Source organism: Lupinus angustifolius, chromosome LG12 (assembly GCF_001865875.1).
Source record: "Lupinus angustifolius cultivar Tanjil chromosome LG12, LupAngTanjil_v1.0, whole genome shotgun sequence".
Lineage (NCBI taxonomy): Eukaryota > Viridiplantae > Streptophyta > Magnoliopsida > Fabales > Fabaceae > Lupinus > Lupinus angustifolius.
In genome coordinates this window covers 11,202,191-11,220,708 of record NC_032020.1, presented here as the reverse complement: position 1 = coordinate 11,220,708, position 18,518 = coordinate 11,202,191, and the positions used below count along the sequence as shown (strand labels likewise).

At 34.9% G+C, this 18,518-nt stretch overlaps 2 protein-coding genes across 6 annotated transcripts; both read left to right on the top strand.

Annotated features, from left to right (window-relative positions):
- LOC109362981 (UV radiation resistance associated protein-like) lies at window positions 1,444–7,292 on the top strand. Of its 4 annotated transcripts, none has more exons than XM_019609103.1 (7): window positions 1,445–1,814; window positions 3,636–3,842; window positions 4,239–4,419; window positions 5,569–5,717; window positions 6,006–6,233; window positions 6,944–7,081; window positions 7,273–7,292. In XM_019609103.1, the coding sequence occupies exons 1-6, from the start codon at window positions 1,647–1,649 to the stop codon at window positions 7,064–7,066; spliced, it is 1,056 nt and encodes a 351-aa protein (XP_019464648.1). In that variant the 5' UTR covers window positions 1,445–1,646; the 3' UTR covers window positions 7,067–7,081; window positions 7,273–7,292. The 4 variants fall into 4 exon arrangements, with proteins under 4 accessions (XP_019464649.1, XP_019464648.1, XP_019464647.1 ...); XM_019609102.1 differs by having other exon boundaries at window positions 7,207–7,284; XM_019609104.1 differs by lacking the exon at window positions 7,273–7,292 and having other exon boundaries at window positions 1,444–1,817; window positions 3,639–3,842; window positions 6,944–7,214.
- LOC109362926 (actin-related protein 2/3 complex subunit 4) lies at window positions 8,349–18,013 on the top strand. Of its 2 annotated transcripts, none has more exons than XM_019609024.1 (8): window positions 8,349–8,528; window positions 8,636–8,704; window positions 8,780–8,832; window positions 8,927–8,954; window positions 15,067–15,141; window positions 16,249–16,353; window positions 17,213–17,302; window positions 17,733–18,013. In XM_019609024.1, exons 1-8 carry the CDS (start codon window positions 8,526–8,528, stop codon window positions 17,820–17,822), a joined length of 513 nt encoding a protein of 170 aa, XP_019464569.1. In that variant the 5' UTR covers window positions 8,349–8,525; the 3' UTR covers window positions 17,823–18,013. The 2 variants fall into 2 exon arrangements, with proteins under 2 accessions (XP_019464569.1, XP_019464568.1); XM_019609023.1 differs by having other exon boundaries at window positions 8,359–8,503; window positions 8,635–8,704.

The window sequence follows — 18,518 nt, the reverse complement described above, 5'->3', positions numbered from 1 at the left end:
GATAGAACCATTTTGGATGAAAAAATGAATGAGAAACTGACACGTGGCAATAGATAATGTGAGATTACCGTTTTTTATTATATAGTTAATAGATAAAAAACAAATGGGTCCATCAATTATTAATATTAAAATATACAATGTATAAAATGGAATATTCAATGTTAGAATGTACATATAATTAATATGAACATATTTTGGAGGGAAAATTTTGATCGAAGATTGACACCTGTCATAAATGATTTTTATTATATAGGTAAATAGATAATAGATATTGTGTAATAATAACTTTATAAAACCAACGTCCCTGAGCAATGTTCCTAAATTTAAAAATGGAATAAAGGATAGAAGAAAAGGAAGATGAAACAAAACTGAATATAGAGAAGTAATGATACGTGAAAGATGATTCAAATCTCATTTAGTGTGAGATATAATTTAAAAATAAATGACCAATCAATTATTAGCATAAAATTATTAAAATATACAATATATAAAAATGGAAGATGTAATGTAGGAAGATACAATAACATAAACATATTTTGGAGGGAAAATTTTGGTAGAGAAAGTTATGTGTAATGAAGAAATTTCCCCCCTTATATATAGGAAAAAATAGATTTCAACGGTATATATCTTTGAAAGAGGGTATTCACCCTTGTTAACTAGAGTGCAATAAATAAAAGGTTTGGGCTCTTTCAAAAAACTTTGGGCTGGCATAGTATTCCTGGCCTGATCACACTTAAAAAAGTATACACCATACATAGACCATACAGAAGAATACTCCGGACAAAAATATATTATCCCCATATTAATTATAGATTAATGATTATGGACTCTTATTTATATTAGCATGTTGATCGGTACTACGAGCTGGTATAGGTGCATAAGTATAAAAAATGAAACATATAATTTTAATAGAAAATGTAAATTTAAGAATATAAGATGTAATAATTGATATGATATACACAATTTTTTTATAAATTTCTCGTGCATCTAATAATCATTATTTGAGTTGTTGGATATATTTTTTTTCATGTGCTATTGTTTTATTTTTGGGTTGAGAAAGAGAGATGATAAAAAGGAATGTGTGGATGAGTAATAATATATTAATGAAAAAATGAAATCAAAATATAAAAATTTCCATTTATTAAGGAGAAAGGTTAAAAAGGATAAAAATAAAATTTAAAAATTATATCATACATAGGAATTATTATTTGTTTTGACTTTATTAATAATATAAAATATAGATATAGATATAGATTAATAACATAGATATAGATATAGATATTAATAGTATAGATAAACTATTAAATAAGTTGAAGAGCATATTAAACAAAAATATATATAATTTTTCTTGTCAAACTTAAAACTAAAAAATACAATTTTTTTATTAACAAGCTGGGTAACTTTAAAGTAATACACAATTTCACCACGTGTCCAGTCTGATGCGATTCACTCCACCAGAACAAAATAAAGAAAACCGCAAAATTCCAAAATCCTTCACACGCATCTTCCCTTTCCCTTCTCCCGAGAAAATCAAAGTAACTTTCCCGAGAAATTCAAGAGCAAGCGAAGAACAAGAAGAAGCATCGATGAGTTTCCAACAGTGATTGATCTCAACCATTACAAGACGATGATGAGGTCGATCCCTGATGGAACCAAACCATAAGAATCTTTCGACCGATCTACAACATATCAAACTCATTCAGTGGGAGGACTTCGAGCACGATCTTGCTAGGTTATCGAGTCTCTCTTCCGCACTCAACGAATCTAAGAACAAGAAGAAAATTCTTCAGGACAAGCTCGAGTCTCTCATTCAGGTAGGGTTTTATAGATTCTTCGGTATGAAATGTTAATTCGGAAATTGCACATGTGTTAAGTGTGTCTATGAGTTAAACTGTGAATTAAAGTGGAAGTAGATTTGGTTTCATAGAGAATGTAAACTGAGGCAGAGTTTCAGTCGGGGAATGAAGTAGTGTTCTGTATTTGATATAAACTTTAAAGTATTGATTAGGGAATATATTTGAGGAAGATAGAAATTGTGCAATTTTTTGTGATTTAAATGTGATTGCATTTATCATAATATTAAAAGGAAAGTATTTTTTCTTCCAATTTGTTACTTCCTTGAGGTCTATTTTTCAAAAGGGTTTACATATTGCCTAACTAGGGGATTGTAACTTCGCCAACTTCATTTCTGTTTAATTAGTTAGTTTCATTAATTATAAGCAATGGGAGCATTGGTATGATATAACATTGAATAAAATAAAAAACATTAATAAATGAGTATAACAATCTACTAAAATTAAAGTGATTTGACCTATTTGGTTTTTTAGACAAATCTATTTTGACATTTCTGCTTAATTTTGTATGCTTTAGTTCCATTTTGGACATTCGTCACCCTTCATATAACTGCCTAATCATTTTGCTTAAAGCTCTTGTGGGAACCGAGGACATGCTTTGGCTGTTCTATGTTGTGTTTGTTTCCCAATCTTTATATAACCAGTCCCAGCACATATAAAGGAGTTGTGTTTGACTTTCAGCAGGCTAACATAAGACTTTGTTGAGTCTATCATATCTTGGATCAATTATACAATTCGTCTAGTGGGTGATTATATTTTTAGATTTTATTTTTTCTCCCCATGGGTAGTCAATACAAAGGTCTTTGGAAAGGGCCAGGAGAGAAGTACTTTCACATCTCAAGAAGAAATGGATGGGGAAGGTTCCCTTCTTTGGACTATTACAGGAACAGATCTAGTGGAGATGAGATGGACTTGTAGTTCATAGGATTGAAGCATGTGGCCACGAACCATAGTGTTAGGGTTTGAATCTCTCCTTGCCCACAACCTGCCAAAAGGGGAAGAACCGTTTCACATCAGTACATCACTGGTCCATATCATATGGACTGTAAGTTTAGCAGAGGCATACAAACCAGTTAAACCCTATTTAGAGGAAAAATTGGAGATCATGCTATATTACAAGTGACTTGATTTAAGTATTTTGGGGCAATCATATAACATGATGGATAAATTGAGGGAGATGTAAACTATAAGATTCAAGCGGGGTGGATGAAATGACATTGTGCTTCAGGTTTCGTAAGTGGTAGAAAGGTGCCACTCAAGCTTAAGGGAAATTTTTGACCGCAAAGCTATAAGTCCTACAATGTTATATGAGACTGAATGTTGAGTGGTAAAATGTTAAAAAGAGAATAATCTCAATATAGCAGCAATGAAAATTCTGTGTTGGATTACAACATGATTTATGATAGAACATTATGGTGTCCTTAAATCCATGTAGCCTACTCACCTAGTAGGTTAAAGACTTGGTTGTTGTTGTTGTTGGGTCTGAGTAGATATATTGCAGTGTGTTTACTATTTTCTAGTTATCCTGGTACTTAACTGAATAGAAGTGCCCAGGATGAACAGTTCTGATATATGTGAACAAAAGGAAGTGCACTTGTTTTCCAAATTATAACTCAGAATAGGTTGCATTTTTTACACCAATTCAGTCTCGTCTGTTTCATTGAATGGTTTAGTTTTTGTTTACATTTTGAGTTGCGTTTATTGGTTTTAGTTGACAAAAGCAAATTTTAAGTTTCTGATGTGTTATTAATGAGCCACTGTATGCACTGATTTCTTGAGCAGGCCAATTCTGAATCATTGGGTCGGTTGAATGAACTGGAGGAGATGCATCAGAAATTGGAAATGAAGAAAATGATGATGGAGAGTATGGCTATACGTTCTAGGCTAGTAAAGGAGGATGTGAGCAAGCAGGAGGAGCAGCTTAGTGGTGCAGTCCAATCACTTTTGGTGGCGGGGGGTGCTCTATCTGTAGCTAACAAAAATCTTCAGGCGAGTTACTAAGTGAAATGCTTTTTGCCTTGCTTAAAAATGATCAATTTTATTGATGTTGAAGAAGTATGTATGCACATGTTTACAATTGACATCCAGAGTATTTTTCTTTTTTGCTTTTGACTATACCGTTTTTTGGTGTTGGCATACCTTTCTCGGGTTTTCTTGTGCCGGTCCTTAAGAAATTACCTTAGATATCTTTAATATGCCCTCATTTTTTAAATACCTTTTATGTCTTTCCCAGTAAGAAATAGCATGTATGAAGTTATTCAGTTGAATCCTAATAAGTTATAATTATCTTTTTTTCCGCCCATTTATTTATTTTCTGGGAAAAAAGTAGCATCATATTTTACTGCTTATAGTGTAGTAAGAAAGCCGGTAATGCTATTATTATAGGAATCAAGTAGATTACTGTCTGAAGAAGAAGGTTATGTTCGCTTGAGAAACTTGCAAAAGATGCTACGGGTGAGGCAACAATATATGGCATCTCAAATTTCAATGTTATATCCTGTAAAGATCTTGGTTGGGCCTGCACAAGAGCAGGAGCTTGAAGCATATCCTGCAGGTAGTGTAGCAGGTAAGCTAGTTCAGTAATAAGTCTTTTTCTATGTGGATAGTAGTATCCCTAAGATGATAAATGACAGAGCTTATACAAGAAAAGAAACTTGCAATTTGAACTAAACTGTGAAATTAGATGCTGGATGGTTTAGTCACTCTCTCTTGGTTTTTTATTGGCACCTCGGATTTAGTTTTCCCCTATATCAGGCTGTTTTGTTGAAGAAGGATGTCTCACATTCTGTGCTTCATCTACCCCATGAGCCTCACCATAATTTTCTTTTTCTTTGATGCTTCTGCATGGGTTTTGTTTCATGTCAACCACCTTAAGCTACTTTTAAATAAAAGCCATATCCATGACTGATGGATAATGTTCTGACAGTTCGCACCCATTATTAAACTCAAACGGAAATTACAATTGCATCTGCTTAATACATAGCATATGTTTATCTGATACTTTCTGCTGTCCTATTCCATACAACAAAAGCAATATTCTTTTGGCATAGCATTTTAACTTGTGGACCACATCATTTTTGCTATATGGTAATATGGATCTGTGTGAATCTTTAGGTCACTGAGGCTCTGTCACGATGGCATTTCATTGTTTATTCTAACAATGAAATCTCATATTTATTTTGTAAACCTTTATACTCAAAGATAATTCACAAGCCCTTTGAACATTCATCCATTTAATTAGTAATATTGTCATATCTTATTACTTTTCTTAATGATGTAAGAGAGTTTCGGGACATATTTCACAAAGTGGCATGGATGCACTAGAAGACCATAGCAATCCACTGGATATTAAGTCTAGTTTCTCTTGTGCTAATTTAGATTGCCACAAAAAAGGTGGAGAAAATAATTGTTGGGGTGAACTTTAAATGTAGTTTTGAATAGAACTTTGGTCAGCTAAACTACTTTATAATTTGTATGACTTGAGAACAATTTGAACATTGCTCAAGTTGTCTTGACTTAAGAACAATTTGAGCATTGCTCAATTTGAATAGAACTTTGGTCAGCTAAACTACTTTATGATAGAGCATTATGGTGTCGTTCGATCCTTGTAGCCAAACCCACCTAGTGGGATAAAGACTTGGTTGTTGGTGTATATAAATGATGCTTCTTTTTCCTGAATTTTATTGTTAAAAGTTGCCTTTATTTCAATATGCAGGGACTTCTGCTGGACTTAAACCAATTAATCAAGGATCCTTGACAATTCAAGGTCTGCATTTGACAATGCTATCTTTTAGGAAAGTGAGCTTTTTCACTGATAAAAAGGAATTTCAGAGATCCGCTACTGCCTTAGGATATGTTGCACATGTAAGTTTTGTTCCTCCCTGATGTTTTTTTGCCCTCATAACTGATCTTTTGATACCGTACTTTCTATCTTGTGGTTTTTATGACCTATCTACTAATCATGTGAAGTGTCTGAATAGTCGAACACATATTCTGACATGTCTTATTTATGGAATGTTAATTGATTTTCATTTCTTGCTCTTATCATATTTCAATTTTTTGTTTAAAATGAAGCAGTTATGTTTGTTTATGTGGATGATTGTTCACCCAATAATTGTTGAAATGTACTTGACTAGATTGATTTTCTTGCAGGCGGTTTCACTTATGGCCTCGTACTTGCAAGTTCCTTTGCGTTATCCTTTAAGGCTGGGTGGCTCTCATTCATATATTATTGACAAAGCACCTTCAATAGAATCGACATCTTCTGATGTTTCATCAAGTGCATTGTCTTTTACAAATGCCAAGCATATGGAATTTCCCCTTTTTTTAGAAGGTCAAGACACAACAAGAGCAGCTTATGCTGTATTCTTGTTAAATAAGGTATGTCATTTCATTTAATATTTGCTCAGTAGCAATTCTCAATTTCTCATGCATCCACTAACTAGGTGGTAGCCCCATGCACTGGGCTGCCCTTTTTTTATGAATTTAGTTCGTTGGCTGGATTTTGGTATAAATAAATAGTGTTAGTCTCCCTCTTGATCAATGGTTCCATCAGAATTCCAAAGGATCCAAGTCAGTGCATATTTCCGTTGGACGTTGGCAGATCTCCAAGTTGACTGAGTAAAAAAGCTGTATTAAGCTAACTGGAACTGTGGAGGGTTCCTCTTCCAGAATTAACTTTTTCTTCTTTTCTTTTCCTCCTAACCCATTGTTTATTTCATACTTTTATGGCATAAAATATGAAGTTTTGTTACTAGTTATGCTTACATGCTATGCTTGTTTTCTAAGAAATATTTTCTTAAGAATTCATCTAGTTTTATTCCAACCTCCTACAAAATATTTGTCACGAATGAGAGTAATATTTAAAGGCTGGTGCCTGGTGGATTGCATTGCTGTTGTCAGGCAGTATTGGCTTAAACTTGTGTTTGTATCATCTGAAATATGTGGGATTGTCTTGTTCCCCATGCTTTGGTAGTGGCTTTCCCCCCTTAAAGTGTGGCTGTCTGAGTTGGATTTCTTATTGATTATACTGTTCGTATGTATCTGTTCTAAACTTAGTACTCCTTTCCTTCCTGTTTTTCTGATTGTAGGATTTAGAGCAGCTTTTGAATTTCATTGGTGCCAAGAGTTTGGGACCACGCCATGTATTGGCTAATTTGAGGGAGCTTTCAAGGATTATCCAGTCTTCAGCTTTTATTGACAACTTGATCTAGTATTTTACCTCAGTTGTAAGTTTTTGTAAATTGATTTTTGTAATTCTTACACGGGTGCAGTTTTTTGTGTGCACCTTCCCATGTAACATGGTTATCAAAATTGAGGCAAACTTTCAATAATGAATTTGGTATTCTTTCAGAAGTATAATTGCTGTTGAAAATATTGTTCTCCTAAAGAACATAATGTCTCAGATGCATTATTGCAGGGATTGCATTTTGTACTTCTGAATAAAAGGGACAAAAGAAAAAACGGATTTGGAGCCTTAGTGAAGCTATACCCGATACCCTTTTTCTCATGGGAAATTTTGTTTACATCCAAAGTTTTAGGTTTTGCATTCACAGAATAAGCTAAGAATGTTGGAATTTAAAATGGCCTATCCAAAAATATTTGTGAAACCAATAAAAGTGGGATGCATAAAGAAGTCCCCTTTTCTCATACCATGTCTGTTATAATAAGACTTGGATAGAGACAAACTTAATGTGATGTGTCTGGGCACAACTAATGAAGCTGGACATTAATAACAAAGTAAGTCTCTCGGATAAGTCTGAAACCAAGAATAATGAAACACAAGTGCCATAATTTCATCTCCTAATGATGATTATTGTCTTTACTGTTATTCACCACCATTCGTTTATCCCACCGTAGTCCTAGTTTTGATTATTGCATTTCTTCCCTTTAATCCTTTATTGATCCTCCAATTCTATTATGTGCCTTGCAATATATCAGTGGTTGTTTTGTTGTTGTTGATTTTGAGAATATCCACAAATCGATTTTACTTCACATAGAACATTTTATGCAAGCTCGATGTGGTGCCTATCTGGAGGACATATTTAAATAATAGTAAACATATTTGTGAAAGTTGTATAAGACATAATTCTTGAAATATAATTTAACATTCCCTACCATATTAACGAAATGTGAGTTTATTAAATTCCATAAAAGATCACTTATATATGAGTACTAACATTTAAAGCACCATAATTTCAAAATCAATTTATCGCCTAAACATTTTTCAAAAGATCAATAAATATCTCACAATTATTTACTCTACTTGTAAGGTGTAACACAGTCTACACTATGGAAGGGCTGCTGATTACTTTAAGTGCAATTTAGCTTAATTAAGCAACTCACATTTTTCTCTCTTATAAACTTATTATTTGCGAGTTAATTTTTAGAGATGAAATAAATAAAAAAGAGAAAGCTTGAGACTGCAACTTTTCCTTAACTCTTCAAAAGCCAACCCGTCAAAAACAACTATTTTCCCTTAAATAATAAGAACCAAACAAACAAGGACACGATTTAAAGCAATTTATGAAATCTATTTTAGGTCAAAAACCGTGAGTTATTATTGCTTTACCCATTATTCTGCTTTTCATCATAATCAACAATCTTTGCTTACACTATACTTCTCACTACTCTTAGATCAATTCACTGATTCATAGAGAACATAACTCACTCATGGTAAGTACACGATTTCATGTTTTGGTTCTCAGTGCGTGTTAATTAGTTAGTGTTAACGCAATTTTTCAATCAATTAAATAGTGAAAATATTATTACTATTATTGCAGTCGTCGAATACATTACGGTTATACTTGACCTGCATTCGCAATACACTCGAAGCTGCAATGTGTCTTCAGGTAATTTAACATTATCAACATTATTTTCCATTTAATTTGTTTCATTAACCTATGAATTGATCTTGTGGTACACAGAATTTCCCTTGTCAAGAAGTTGAAAGGCATAACAAACCTGAGGTTGAACTCAAGTTAGTAAATATTTTTCCCTCTTTATAAGTCCATTCCATATTATTCAATTTTTAGAATATTTTAGTAAATTGAAATTTATACATGTGTGTGCAGGACTAGCCCTGAACTCCTGCTCAATCCCGTAAGAAAGATCTATTTTTTTCTTCATTTTAATATGTTTTAGATTCATTCCTGCTTTAAAATTTTACATGTTAATTCTAGTGGCTGAGAATATTGTTTATCTCACTAACTCTGAGAGAGAGATCATCATAAAAGTATGGATATCACATCTTAGCTAGTGGGTTTACATTTTGGAAAGGTTTAATTACTCGGTTGGTTGGTTTGAGCTTTTTCTGGAAATTCCTTGTAAGAAACAAGTTTGTAATATGTTCCTTAAAGTCGAAAAACTGTAACTGACTCCTTCATACTCATTTTCTTCGTTAGGGATCTGTTAAGTTTCGTTCCATTCACTAGTGCATTGTGGATGTGTTAACTTTTCGGAAAAATTCAATTGGTACCCATACTTTTGGAACCCCAATAAAGATGTGTATCAGGGAGTCAATTCATAAGTTAGGGGTCCAATTAGAACAAGGACCTATATGAATTTCTTCAAAAGAAAATTAGGGACGAATGGAGTAATTAAAACCTTTTGGAAACCAAATATTTACCAACAGAAAAAGGAGGAGCATGAAGATTTTGTTATTGCTGCACTACATATCAAAATTTCCTGAATCCATGCTCTTCTGTTAGTGGTTCTTGTTTTATCCTGTTAGGAACTATTTGAATTTTCCGAAAAAGTTCGAGACCAATGGAGTAATTAAACCTTTTGGGAAACAGATACTTATTTGTAGGAAAGTAGGAGTATGAAAACATTTAATGTTGGTGCACTACATATCAAGATTTTTTGGATCTATGTTCTTCTGTCAGTGGCTCTCGTTATTTTGCTCATCCACGTCATAAATGGGAAATTGCTTTTATTTCTGTAAGAGGAGAAAAACAGAATGGTAAAGAAGAGAGAAGATTAGAGAGAAAGTAACTGAAACTTAAGAATTTGTTATTAATCAAAACTGATCTTAACAAGAGAGAAACATGCTACTTATATAGTAGCTGAAACTAAAGGCTTAAAGTGCCAGCTCATAGCTTTGGCATACACAAACAGTTACAACTAATTAACTGAAATATTATAATACTCTAATATACCCCCCTGAATTGGAGGGAGCTATTGTGAGAGCTTCCAGAACAATTAGGTAGCTGAATTGATTTCAAGCACTTGTAGTTGATTTCTCAGAATAACAAACTGATTGTTTAGGAGAGGTTTTGTGAGGATATCTGCCGTTTGAAACTTTGATGTTACATGCTTCACTGTAAGAGTTTTATTCTGAATTTTGTCTCGAACAAACTAAAGATCCAGTTCTATATGTTTAGTCCTATTATGTAAGACTGGATTATGTGACATAGCAATGGTGCTTAAATTGTCACAGAAAATTGTTGGAGTTTGATAAGAGAAATGGAGCTCTTTGAGAAGAGATTCAAGCCACATTAATTCCTGAGATGCCAAGGCCAAACTTCTGTATTCTGCTTCTATGCTAGATCTGGATATAGTTTGATGCTTCTTTGACCAACAGGTGACTAAATTTGGACCAAGATAATGAAAAACACCAGAAGTTGATTTTTTGTCATCTATATCAGAGGCCCAATCAACATCACAGTAGGCAATAAGAGAAAGATCAAAATTAATATTAGCAGAAGTGATAGTTAGGCCTAAGTGTTTGGTTCCTTGAAGATGCCGAAGAATTCTCTTAACAACAGTCCAATGAGAATTCAGAGGTTTAGCTATGAACTGACAAACCTTATTGACAGAATATGTAATGTCAGGTCTAGTAACAGTGGCATATTGTAATGCTCCTACAATTGACCTATAAAAGGTACGATCCTCAAAGTCATCTGAACCATGCTTTGTTGCTATTGGTAGCCATAGGAGTTATGCTAGCTTTAGAAGTGGACAGATTTGCCTTGTCAAGAAGGTCTCTAATATACTTGGACTGAGACAAGAAAGGAGATCCATTTTTCTGATGTTTGACTTCAATATCCAAGAAATAGTCTAAGGCCCCCAACTGTTTTAGACCAAATGTGCAACTAAGATCCTTAATCACTTGTTTGACAAGAGAAGGAGAAGAACCAGTTACTATTATATTATCCACATAGACTAAGATGTAGAGCTGATGAGTGTTCGAGATATGGATAAACAGAGAGTTATCACACTTGCTGATTTGAAAACCAAGTTTGAGAAGAGAGCCCTTCAACCTTTCAAACCATTGTCTTGGTGCTTGTTTTAAACCATAGATGGCCTTATGCAACTTGCAGACTAGAGTCTTGTCTCCTTGTTGAAAACTAATTGGTTGAGTCATATACACTTCTTTATTTAGGATTCCATTGAGGAATGCATTGTTGATGTCTAGTTGTTCTATCAACCAATGATGAGAGACAACTAGAGTTAGTAAAACTCTGATGGTAACTGGTTTTACCACAGGTGAAAAAGTTTCATTGTAGTCTACTCCATGCTTTTGATGAAAACCTTTGGCAACAAGTCTAGCTTTGTACTTGTTGATAGTGCCATCAGGATTCTCTTTAATTGTAAACACCCATTTACAACCAACGACTTGTTTATGGGGTGGAAGGGGAACCAAGGTCGAGGTTCCTAGAGCCATGAGAGCATCATATTCCACTTGCATGGCTTGCTGCCATACTGGTTCAGCAAGGGCAACCTTGGCACTGACAGGTTCACAGTTGGTTAAATGAACCTTGGGAACAATGTTTTGAAAAATGTCAGACTTTGACCTAGTTTGCATTGGATGAGAAGAAAGAGGAACCACAGTAGGAGAAGTTGAATCCCTGGTTGAAGGGGTAGAGGGAGAATATTCAGAACCCGAAGGAATAGGAACATGGGATAGTGGGATAGACAAATCAGGAGAAGGTGTTGACAGATTTTCAAAAACAGGAGAAGAAGGGGATGACATGGAAGGAGGGATAGAGGACAAAGGATGAACACAAGGAGAAGAAGGTCTGGGAATAGATGCATCAGGACAAGAAGCCATACAAGGAGTAGGATGAAATGATGCAGACATAGAAGAATCAGTGAGAGGAGTGGTAACTGGTCTAGAGAACTCACTTGTATAGGGAAAAGCATGTTCATTGAAGAGAACATCTTTTGAAATAAAGATTTTGCCATCTTGAGAAAGACACTTGTAACCCTTATGACTTAGGGAGTACCCAAGAAAGATGCACTCTGAGCTTCTAGGACTGAGTTTATGTTTGTTGAAAGGCCTAAGCAAAGGATAACAAGCACATCCAAAAACTTTTAGAAAGGTATAATCAGGTAGATGACCAAACAGAATTTGATGAGGGGACTTGAATTTGAGGGTATTGGAAGGAGGTATGTTGATGAGAAAAACTGATGTAACAAAGGCATTATCCCAAAATGACATAGGCAGGTGAGCATGACTCAATAATGTGAGATCGGTTTCAACTATATGCCTATGTTTGCGTTCCACAGTACCCTGCTAATGATGTGTGTGAGGGCATGATAGCCTATGCACAATTCCTAGAGATTTTAAGTAGGCACTAAAAGGTCTAGATTCTACTCCAAAATCACTCTGAACCGCTTTTATAGATTGATTAAACTGACTATGAACATAGTTGAGAAAATATTGAAACACAGTTAATGTTTCAGATTTCAGTTTCAACAGGAAAATCCATGTGTGCTTGCTGAAGGCATCAACAATGGATAGGTAATAACGGAACCCTGAAACTGAGTAAACAGGTGCAGGGCCCCATAAGTCCACATAGACTAAAGCAAAAGGAGAATGATAAACTGTAGTGGAACTGGGAGCATGAAGTTTATGAGCCTTGCCCATACAACATGAAGAACAAAAATCAAGTAATGTTTTATTTACATGAGGAATCTTACACTGAGTCAAAACATTCTTTACAATTGCCTCATGAGGATGACCTAATCGAGAATGTCACAGGAAAAAAAGTAGAAATTGTAGTAATTGAATTACATTGTCCTAAACTAGATTTATTACAATTGGAGAGTGTAGAAATAGGCAAACCAGCGTGCCCAACAGTGTGAGTAAAGGTAGAAGGAGAACAATGTGTCTCTGAGCTTGGAACAAGACCATGAAAGGCATAGAGTCCTTCCTTGGTGAGAGAACCATGAAGCAAAATTTCGTTAGTAACCTGTGATTTCACAAAACAAGCATTAAAGTGGAATTCAAAGTAACATGAATTTTCTCTAGCAAACTGTGAAACACTTAAAAGATTATTTGTAATGGAAGGAACCAAAAGATTATGTAGAGAAAGAGTAATATTAGAATTGAGGTTAGAGGTAAAGGAGGAGTTCCCAACAGATTTGATTGGAATTCCGGTGCCATTACCCATGTAAATCTGATCATGACCAAGTGATTCAATCGGTTCATGCACCAAGGAAGCATCAGCAGTTAGATGATTTGTGGCCCCATAGTCTGGATACCAAGTTATACGTCTTGAGTCTCGAGGAGGAGGAGCTTCACGATTTGCAACTTGAGCAGTCATAACATATGGTTGATGAGTGTATTTGTGTCCAGAGTGTGGGCCAGACCCAAGAAGAGAGTCCCCAGTTGGATGAGCAGAAAAGTGTCCAGGGCGTCCTGTATTAAAATCCATAGGATATTCTGGATAAAAATGGGCCGGATAACATGAAGGCCCAAAGGTGGAATTGATGGAATTGTAGTGAATGAGGTGGCTGACGTGGCACATAGCTGGAGGGCACTAAATGTATGAGCTGGCCAGAGGCTCCAGCGTATGTTAGAGGCCCTCCAAAGTTCAGAGGCGCATAATAGCAAGTGCTGACGTCATGATCACTCCGATTACAATAGATGCAAAACGATGGAGAACGGCCAAAAGTTCTTCCACCACGGTGGCAACCATTAAAACCATCACGACGACCACGATTTCCTCCTCGATAGTTGCCGGAATTACCAAAACCAGCAAATGAAGGAGGAGCTTGAAAATCAGACCTAGGAGAGTAATATGATGAAGGAGCCATTGGTTAAGGTCGAGCTTGAGAGGTTACTGGTTTGGATGAAATCGGTGATGATTCCGAAGCAAGATTCATCGATAAAGCATCAGATAGAGCTTTATGCTTATTCTTCTCCAGTCTTGATTCATAGGTCAATAGAAAGGACTCAAGATTGTGAATCGATGGAGGATCAACTTGACTCTCAATGGAGGTGATGACTGGCTGATATTCTTCATTTAAACCATCAAGGACATAATCAATGTGTTCAGAACTACAAATAGGTGTTCCAATGAAGATCAATGCATCAACTAATCCTTTGATCTTAGTGAAATACTCAGAAATAGAACACGAACCTTGCGAGATAGAGCGAAGTTGAAAGCGTAATTGTCTGCTTCGAGCCTTGGTTTGAGAATTGCAATAGGAGTCAAGCTCCTCCCACAACTGCCACGAATGTATACGACCTACCACACGAGGTTGCAAACTCTCCGAAAGTGAGTTCAGAATCCATGAAAAAACAGTTTCATCAACTTCTTCCCAACGAAGATAGGCAGGATTCACTCTGTTGATGAGACGATCATCGTCATTCAGAAAACGATGCGGAATTTCAGTACCTAACACAAACTGATTTGTGCGTTTTGATGTTAGGGTTGCAAGCATGAAATGCCTCCAAACCAGATAGTTTTTCTCTGATAGTTTCATCGAAGGAATCGGAAGAACAAGAGGTGAAGAAACCGCCTGAATCGGTGACGCAGCGGAGGGAGAGAACGGAGGAGAGGAAGGATAGGTCCCTGTGTTTGTGGTGGCAGCCATGGCATGATACCATGTAAGAGGAGAAAAACATAATGCTAAAAAAGAAGAGAGAAGATTAGAGAGAGAGAGTAATTGAAACTTAAGAATTTGTTATTAATCAAAATTGATCTTAACAAGAGAGAAACGTGCTACTTATATAGTAGCTGAAACTAAAGGCTTAAAGTGTCAGCTCACAGCTTTGGCATACACAAACAGTTACAACTAATTAACTGAAATATTATAATAGTCTAATAATTTCTGCATGTCTTCATTAGGAGTAAGCCTCTTATAGGTGGCAACTGTGTCTTAACAGCTTCTTCTATTATCTAATTTCCTAATTGATGTATACTTAATTACTGCTTTTTCATGACTGCTTCAGAGGAAAAATGTGTGATTGTTGTTACAGGTTTTGATCTGTCGAAACGAGGCAGAGAAATGCTTAATAGAGACATCTATCAATTCATTGCGGATAAGTCTTAAGGTAAACTTTTCTAAATGAACTGTTTTTCTATTTGGTGTTTTGTTGAAACTAGTAAGCCCATGCAAGTTTATGATCATGATGATATGGTGTGATATGATTAGTTCTCTTAGTTATAGGCACCTCTATGTAAAACTTCAGATTTCTGCACTATGAAGTCTGTATGTATTTAAACATCTCATGTTCAACCTAATGCTTTGGAATAACTACCCAGACAATGGATTGGAAGAGGGTGAGTAGAAATGTAGCAAAGTTAAGACAAAAAATTGCCGCTCAATGCTTAGATGGATAACTGATCTGGTAACTGAATCAGAATTTAAAATTAAAAGTTTCAGTTGAGAGTTGAGACCACTGGAACTGAGATGCACGTATGCAGGCACTTGACAATTGTACATATCAATTGTGTGTAACTGGCACCAGTCTAAAACTATCAAAGAATAATGAAACCTTTAACTTTAGGTTTTGGCCTGATAAGGTTAGTACTTAGTAATATCAATATGTGCCCTTTTATGATGAGCAATTCAAATGAGCACTGTAGGGTTTTGCTAAAACACGCTTTCTTCATTCTATGAAAAAGTTAGACTGAGCCCTTGACTTTTCATTTTTTTAATTATTTTCCGAATTGAGTGATCATCCCTACGATAATATTATGAGAAATAGGAAATAAGTGTCATTTTGTAAGATCCGTTTTCCAAATTCCTTGTGAGAGTAGTTGGAGCCTTGGAAGTGTTGAAGTATATTAAATTATGACATTTAGCTAAATAATTCATGAGGATTTGATGATAAGACTGTTAAATGTTCATCGACTTGTTCGTTTAATGGAAAGGGGAGTAGTTAACGGTTCAATGACCAACTGACCATACTAGGGTTGAATTGTGGTCCAATCAGAGTATCTCCAAGTCGGCAACATGTCTTATAATTTGACATTCTAACATAATTGAGTGGTGGTTAATAAGTTAATTTCACAATTTAATTTTATTAGCGGGTTATCAAACTAACCTCTGAATGGAAATATGTTTTTGAGCATCAGATTCACATATGATATATAATTATATACCATTGTTCATTATAATCTGTCCCTAGTTCCTTTTTTTTTTCCATTTTGTGCAGGTGAGGCAGACGGATGAACTTGAAAACATATTGACCAAGAAATTTCTAAGATTTTTGTCAATGAGAGCTGAGGCTTTCCAAGTACTGAGGAGAAAGCCTGTGCAGGTTGAGATCTATTAGCCAACTAATTTAAGGTTTCTTAACTCTGCAATGGTGTGTGGTGATAATTTTTGTATTCCTATTTAGATGGTCATGATCATTCATCATTAATGGGCATTAGTGGGGACAGGTAGAAAGATTGCAAGAAACAAGGATAAGTTTATTTGAATATTCATTGAATGTTTTTATTATATATATATATATATATATATTTATATTTATATTTATAATAGAGCATTATGGTGTCGTTCAGTCCATGTAGTTGACCCCACCGAGTAAGATAAAAGTTTGGTTGTTGTATATATATTTGTTGAGGTTGCTTAGAAGATATTGTTCATTGCATGTTTCCAAGGCTATGTTTGGGTTGATGCCTTCACAATATTTCAAATGGTGGGTTTTTACAAATAAAAAAGATATATTTCAAAAGGGGGGCAAAAGGCATGGAATGGAACAAGCACCCTAGACTTTATTGTTCTTTTCCAAAGTAAAGCTTTGTTGAAAAGGGGAAAGAAAACTCGGATTAACACACAATTCAGGTGACTGACAGAATGAAGATTTGTAAATAATCCTAGCATTTAATTCCATTTCGCCTCTAGTCTACCAACCGTTTATATATAGAATATACTGCAATGGTTATGGTTTATTGTAACTGTTTTTTTTTGTTTTTTTATTTATCATGCTGCATTACTAACTTTTTGCCTTCCAAACAATGTTTAGATCCTCGTGTTGGTTGATTATTACTGAGTCACAGGAATGCAAATGCACTTTATTCTGTAGATGCTGTTAATAGGTCTTTATACTTCTATTTTTCTTGATGATTGCTTAATATACATTAGTATCTTCTTTTTGTTGCTTCTCTTGGCAGGGATATGACATTAGCTTCCTCATAACAAATTACCACTGTGAGCAGATGCAGAAGCAAAAACTCATAGATTTTATAGTGCAATTTATGGAGGCAAGAATTCTGTTGAGCCTATTACTTTGATTTGCATTTCAGTTTGTTGCCTATAGTGATATTATCTAAATATGTGGTATTTATAAAGTGAAGTGACTATTGAAACTTGGAAATTTCATTTACCTGGATTCTATAAATAACTAGGTAATTATTTAGGACTTATACAACATAGAAAACATGAGCAGAAGGTTATTTAGAAAATGATTTTCTCAGGCTATTTGGTTTCTTATAGTTAACATGAAAATGATTTTCTCAGGCTATTAGGTGTCTAACCTCATGATCTACCCGGTGTATAGTTATTTTACAGTGCGATATTGTTCTGTTGTAGTTCCTTTACATGGGAAATTGCCAATATTAACTGTGCCCCCCATTTTAATTTTGGAAGATTTGTTTGTAGTTTAGTATTCTAATCATGGCTTTCAAATTACAGGATATTGATAAAGAAATAAGTGAACTCAAAATGTCAGTAAACACAAGGGGAAGGCTCGTGGCTACAGAGTTTCTGAAGCAGTTTATTTGATTGATGTTTTAGATTTGAATTACCAACTTGGTGTAAATTGTACTCTTGCAGGTGTAATCCAACCTTAACTTCTACATTCTTGGCCCTTGAAACCATGATTTATGTTATTGTTATATTGAACACCGGTGAAGAACAAATTTTGTAGAGTGTAGTACAGTATAATGAAGAGAAATCTGAAAACATGCATCATGTCGCTGCTTTTTTGTTTAAACAGACTTAGCTCATAGAGGTAATTTTCATTTATATTGATGTTTATGTCTTCAAATACCATCTTTTATATTCCTACTCGTGGGCAGGGTTAGTCCTGATTTTAGAGTTGAAAATCAAGATAATGTGACTTTGAGTCTGCCAATATACAGAAATAAGTGCTCATTGCTCAGTCTCATTGTAGAATGGATGCCTTTATATGTAAGGTGAAACGAAAATTCTTTTGCTCACTCCCATAACCCAGTCTTGCAAATGAATATTTTAAAGCTGCGTAGGTTTAGTTTGGGAGTTAGATTTTGAAGGGGAAGGAATGAAAGGGAAGGTTTGGGAGTCATCTCACAAGTGTATTTCATGGCTCCCAAGGTTTTCCTTTCCTTTCATTCCCCTCCAAAATCTAACTCCCAAACTAACCCTTAGAAGTTATGATACTATATTCTCATGCACATATTTGGAAAGCTGTAACGGAACTATGTATTATTTTTATTTAAG

What these genes read in the sequence shown, in the direction of transcription:
- LOC109362981 (XM_019609103.1), top strand. Translation starts at nt 1,647, where the DNA reads ATGGAACCAAACCATAAGAATCTTTCGACCGATCTACAACATATCAAA. An exon ending in AGCTCGAGTCTCTCATTCAG is followed by an intron (nt 1,815 to 3,635) that starts GTAGGGTTTTAT and finishes TTTCTTGAGCAG; the next exon opens with GCCAATTCTGAATCATTGGG. An exon ending in CCTTAGGATATGTTGCACAT is followed by an intron (nt 5,718 to 6,005) that starts GTAAGTTTTGTT and finishes ATTTTCTTGCAG; the next exon opens with GCGGTTTCACTTATGGCCTC.
- LOC109362926 (XM_019609024.1), top strand. An exon ending in CTGAACTCCTGCTCAATCCC is followed by an intron (nt 8,955 to 15,066) that starts GTAAGAAAGATC and finishes TTGTTGTTACAG; the next exon opens with GTTTTGATCTGTCGAAACGA. An exon ending in TGAGGAGAAAGCCTGTGCAG is followed by an intron (nt 16,354 to 17,212) that starts GTTGAGATCTAT and finishes TTCTCTTGGCAG; the next exon opens with GGATATGACATTAGCTTCCT.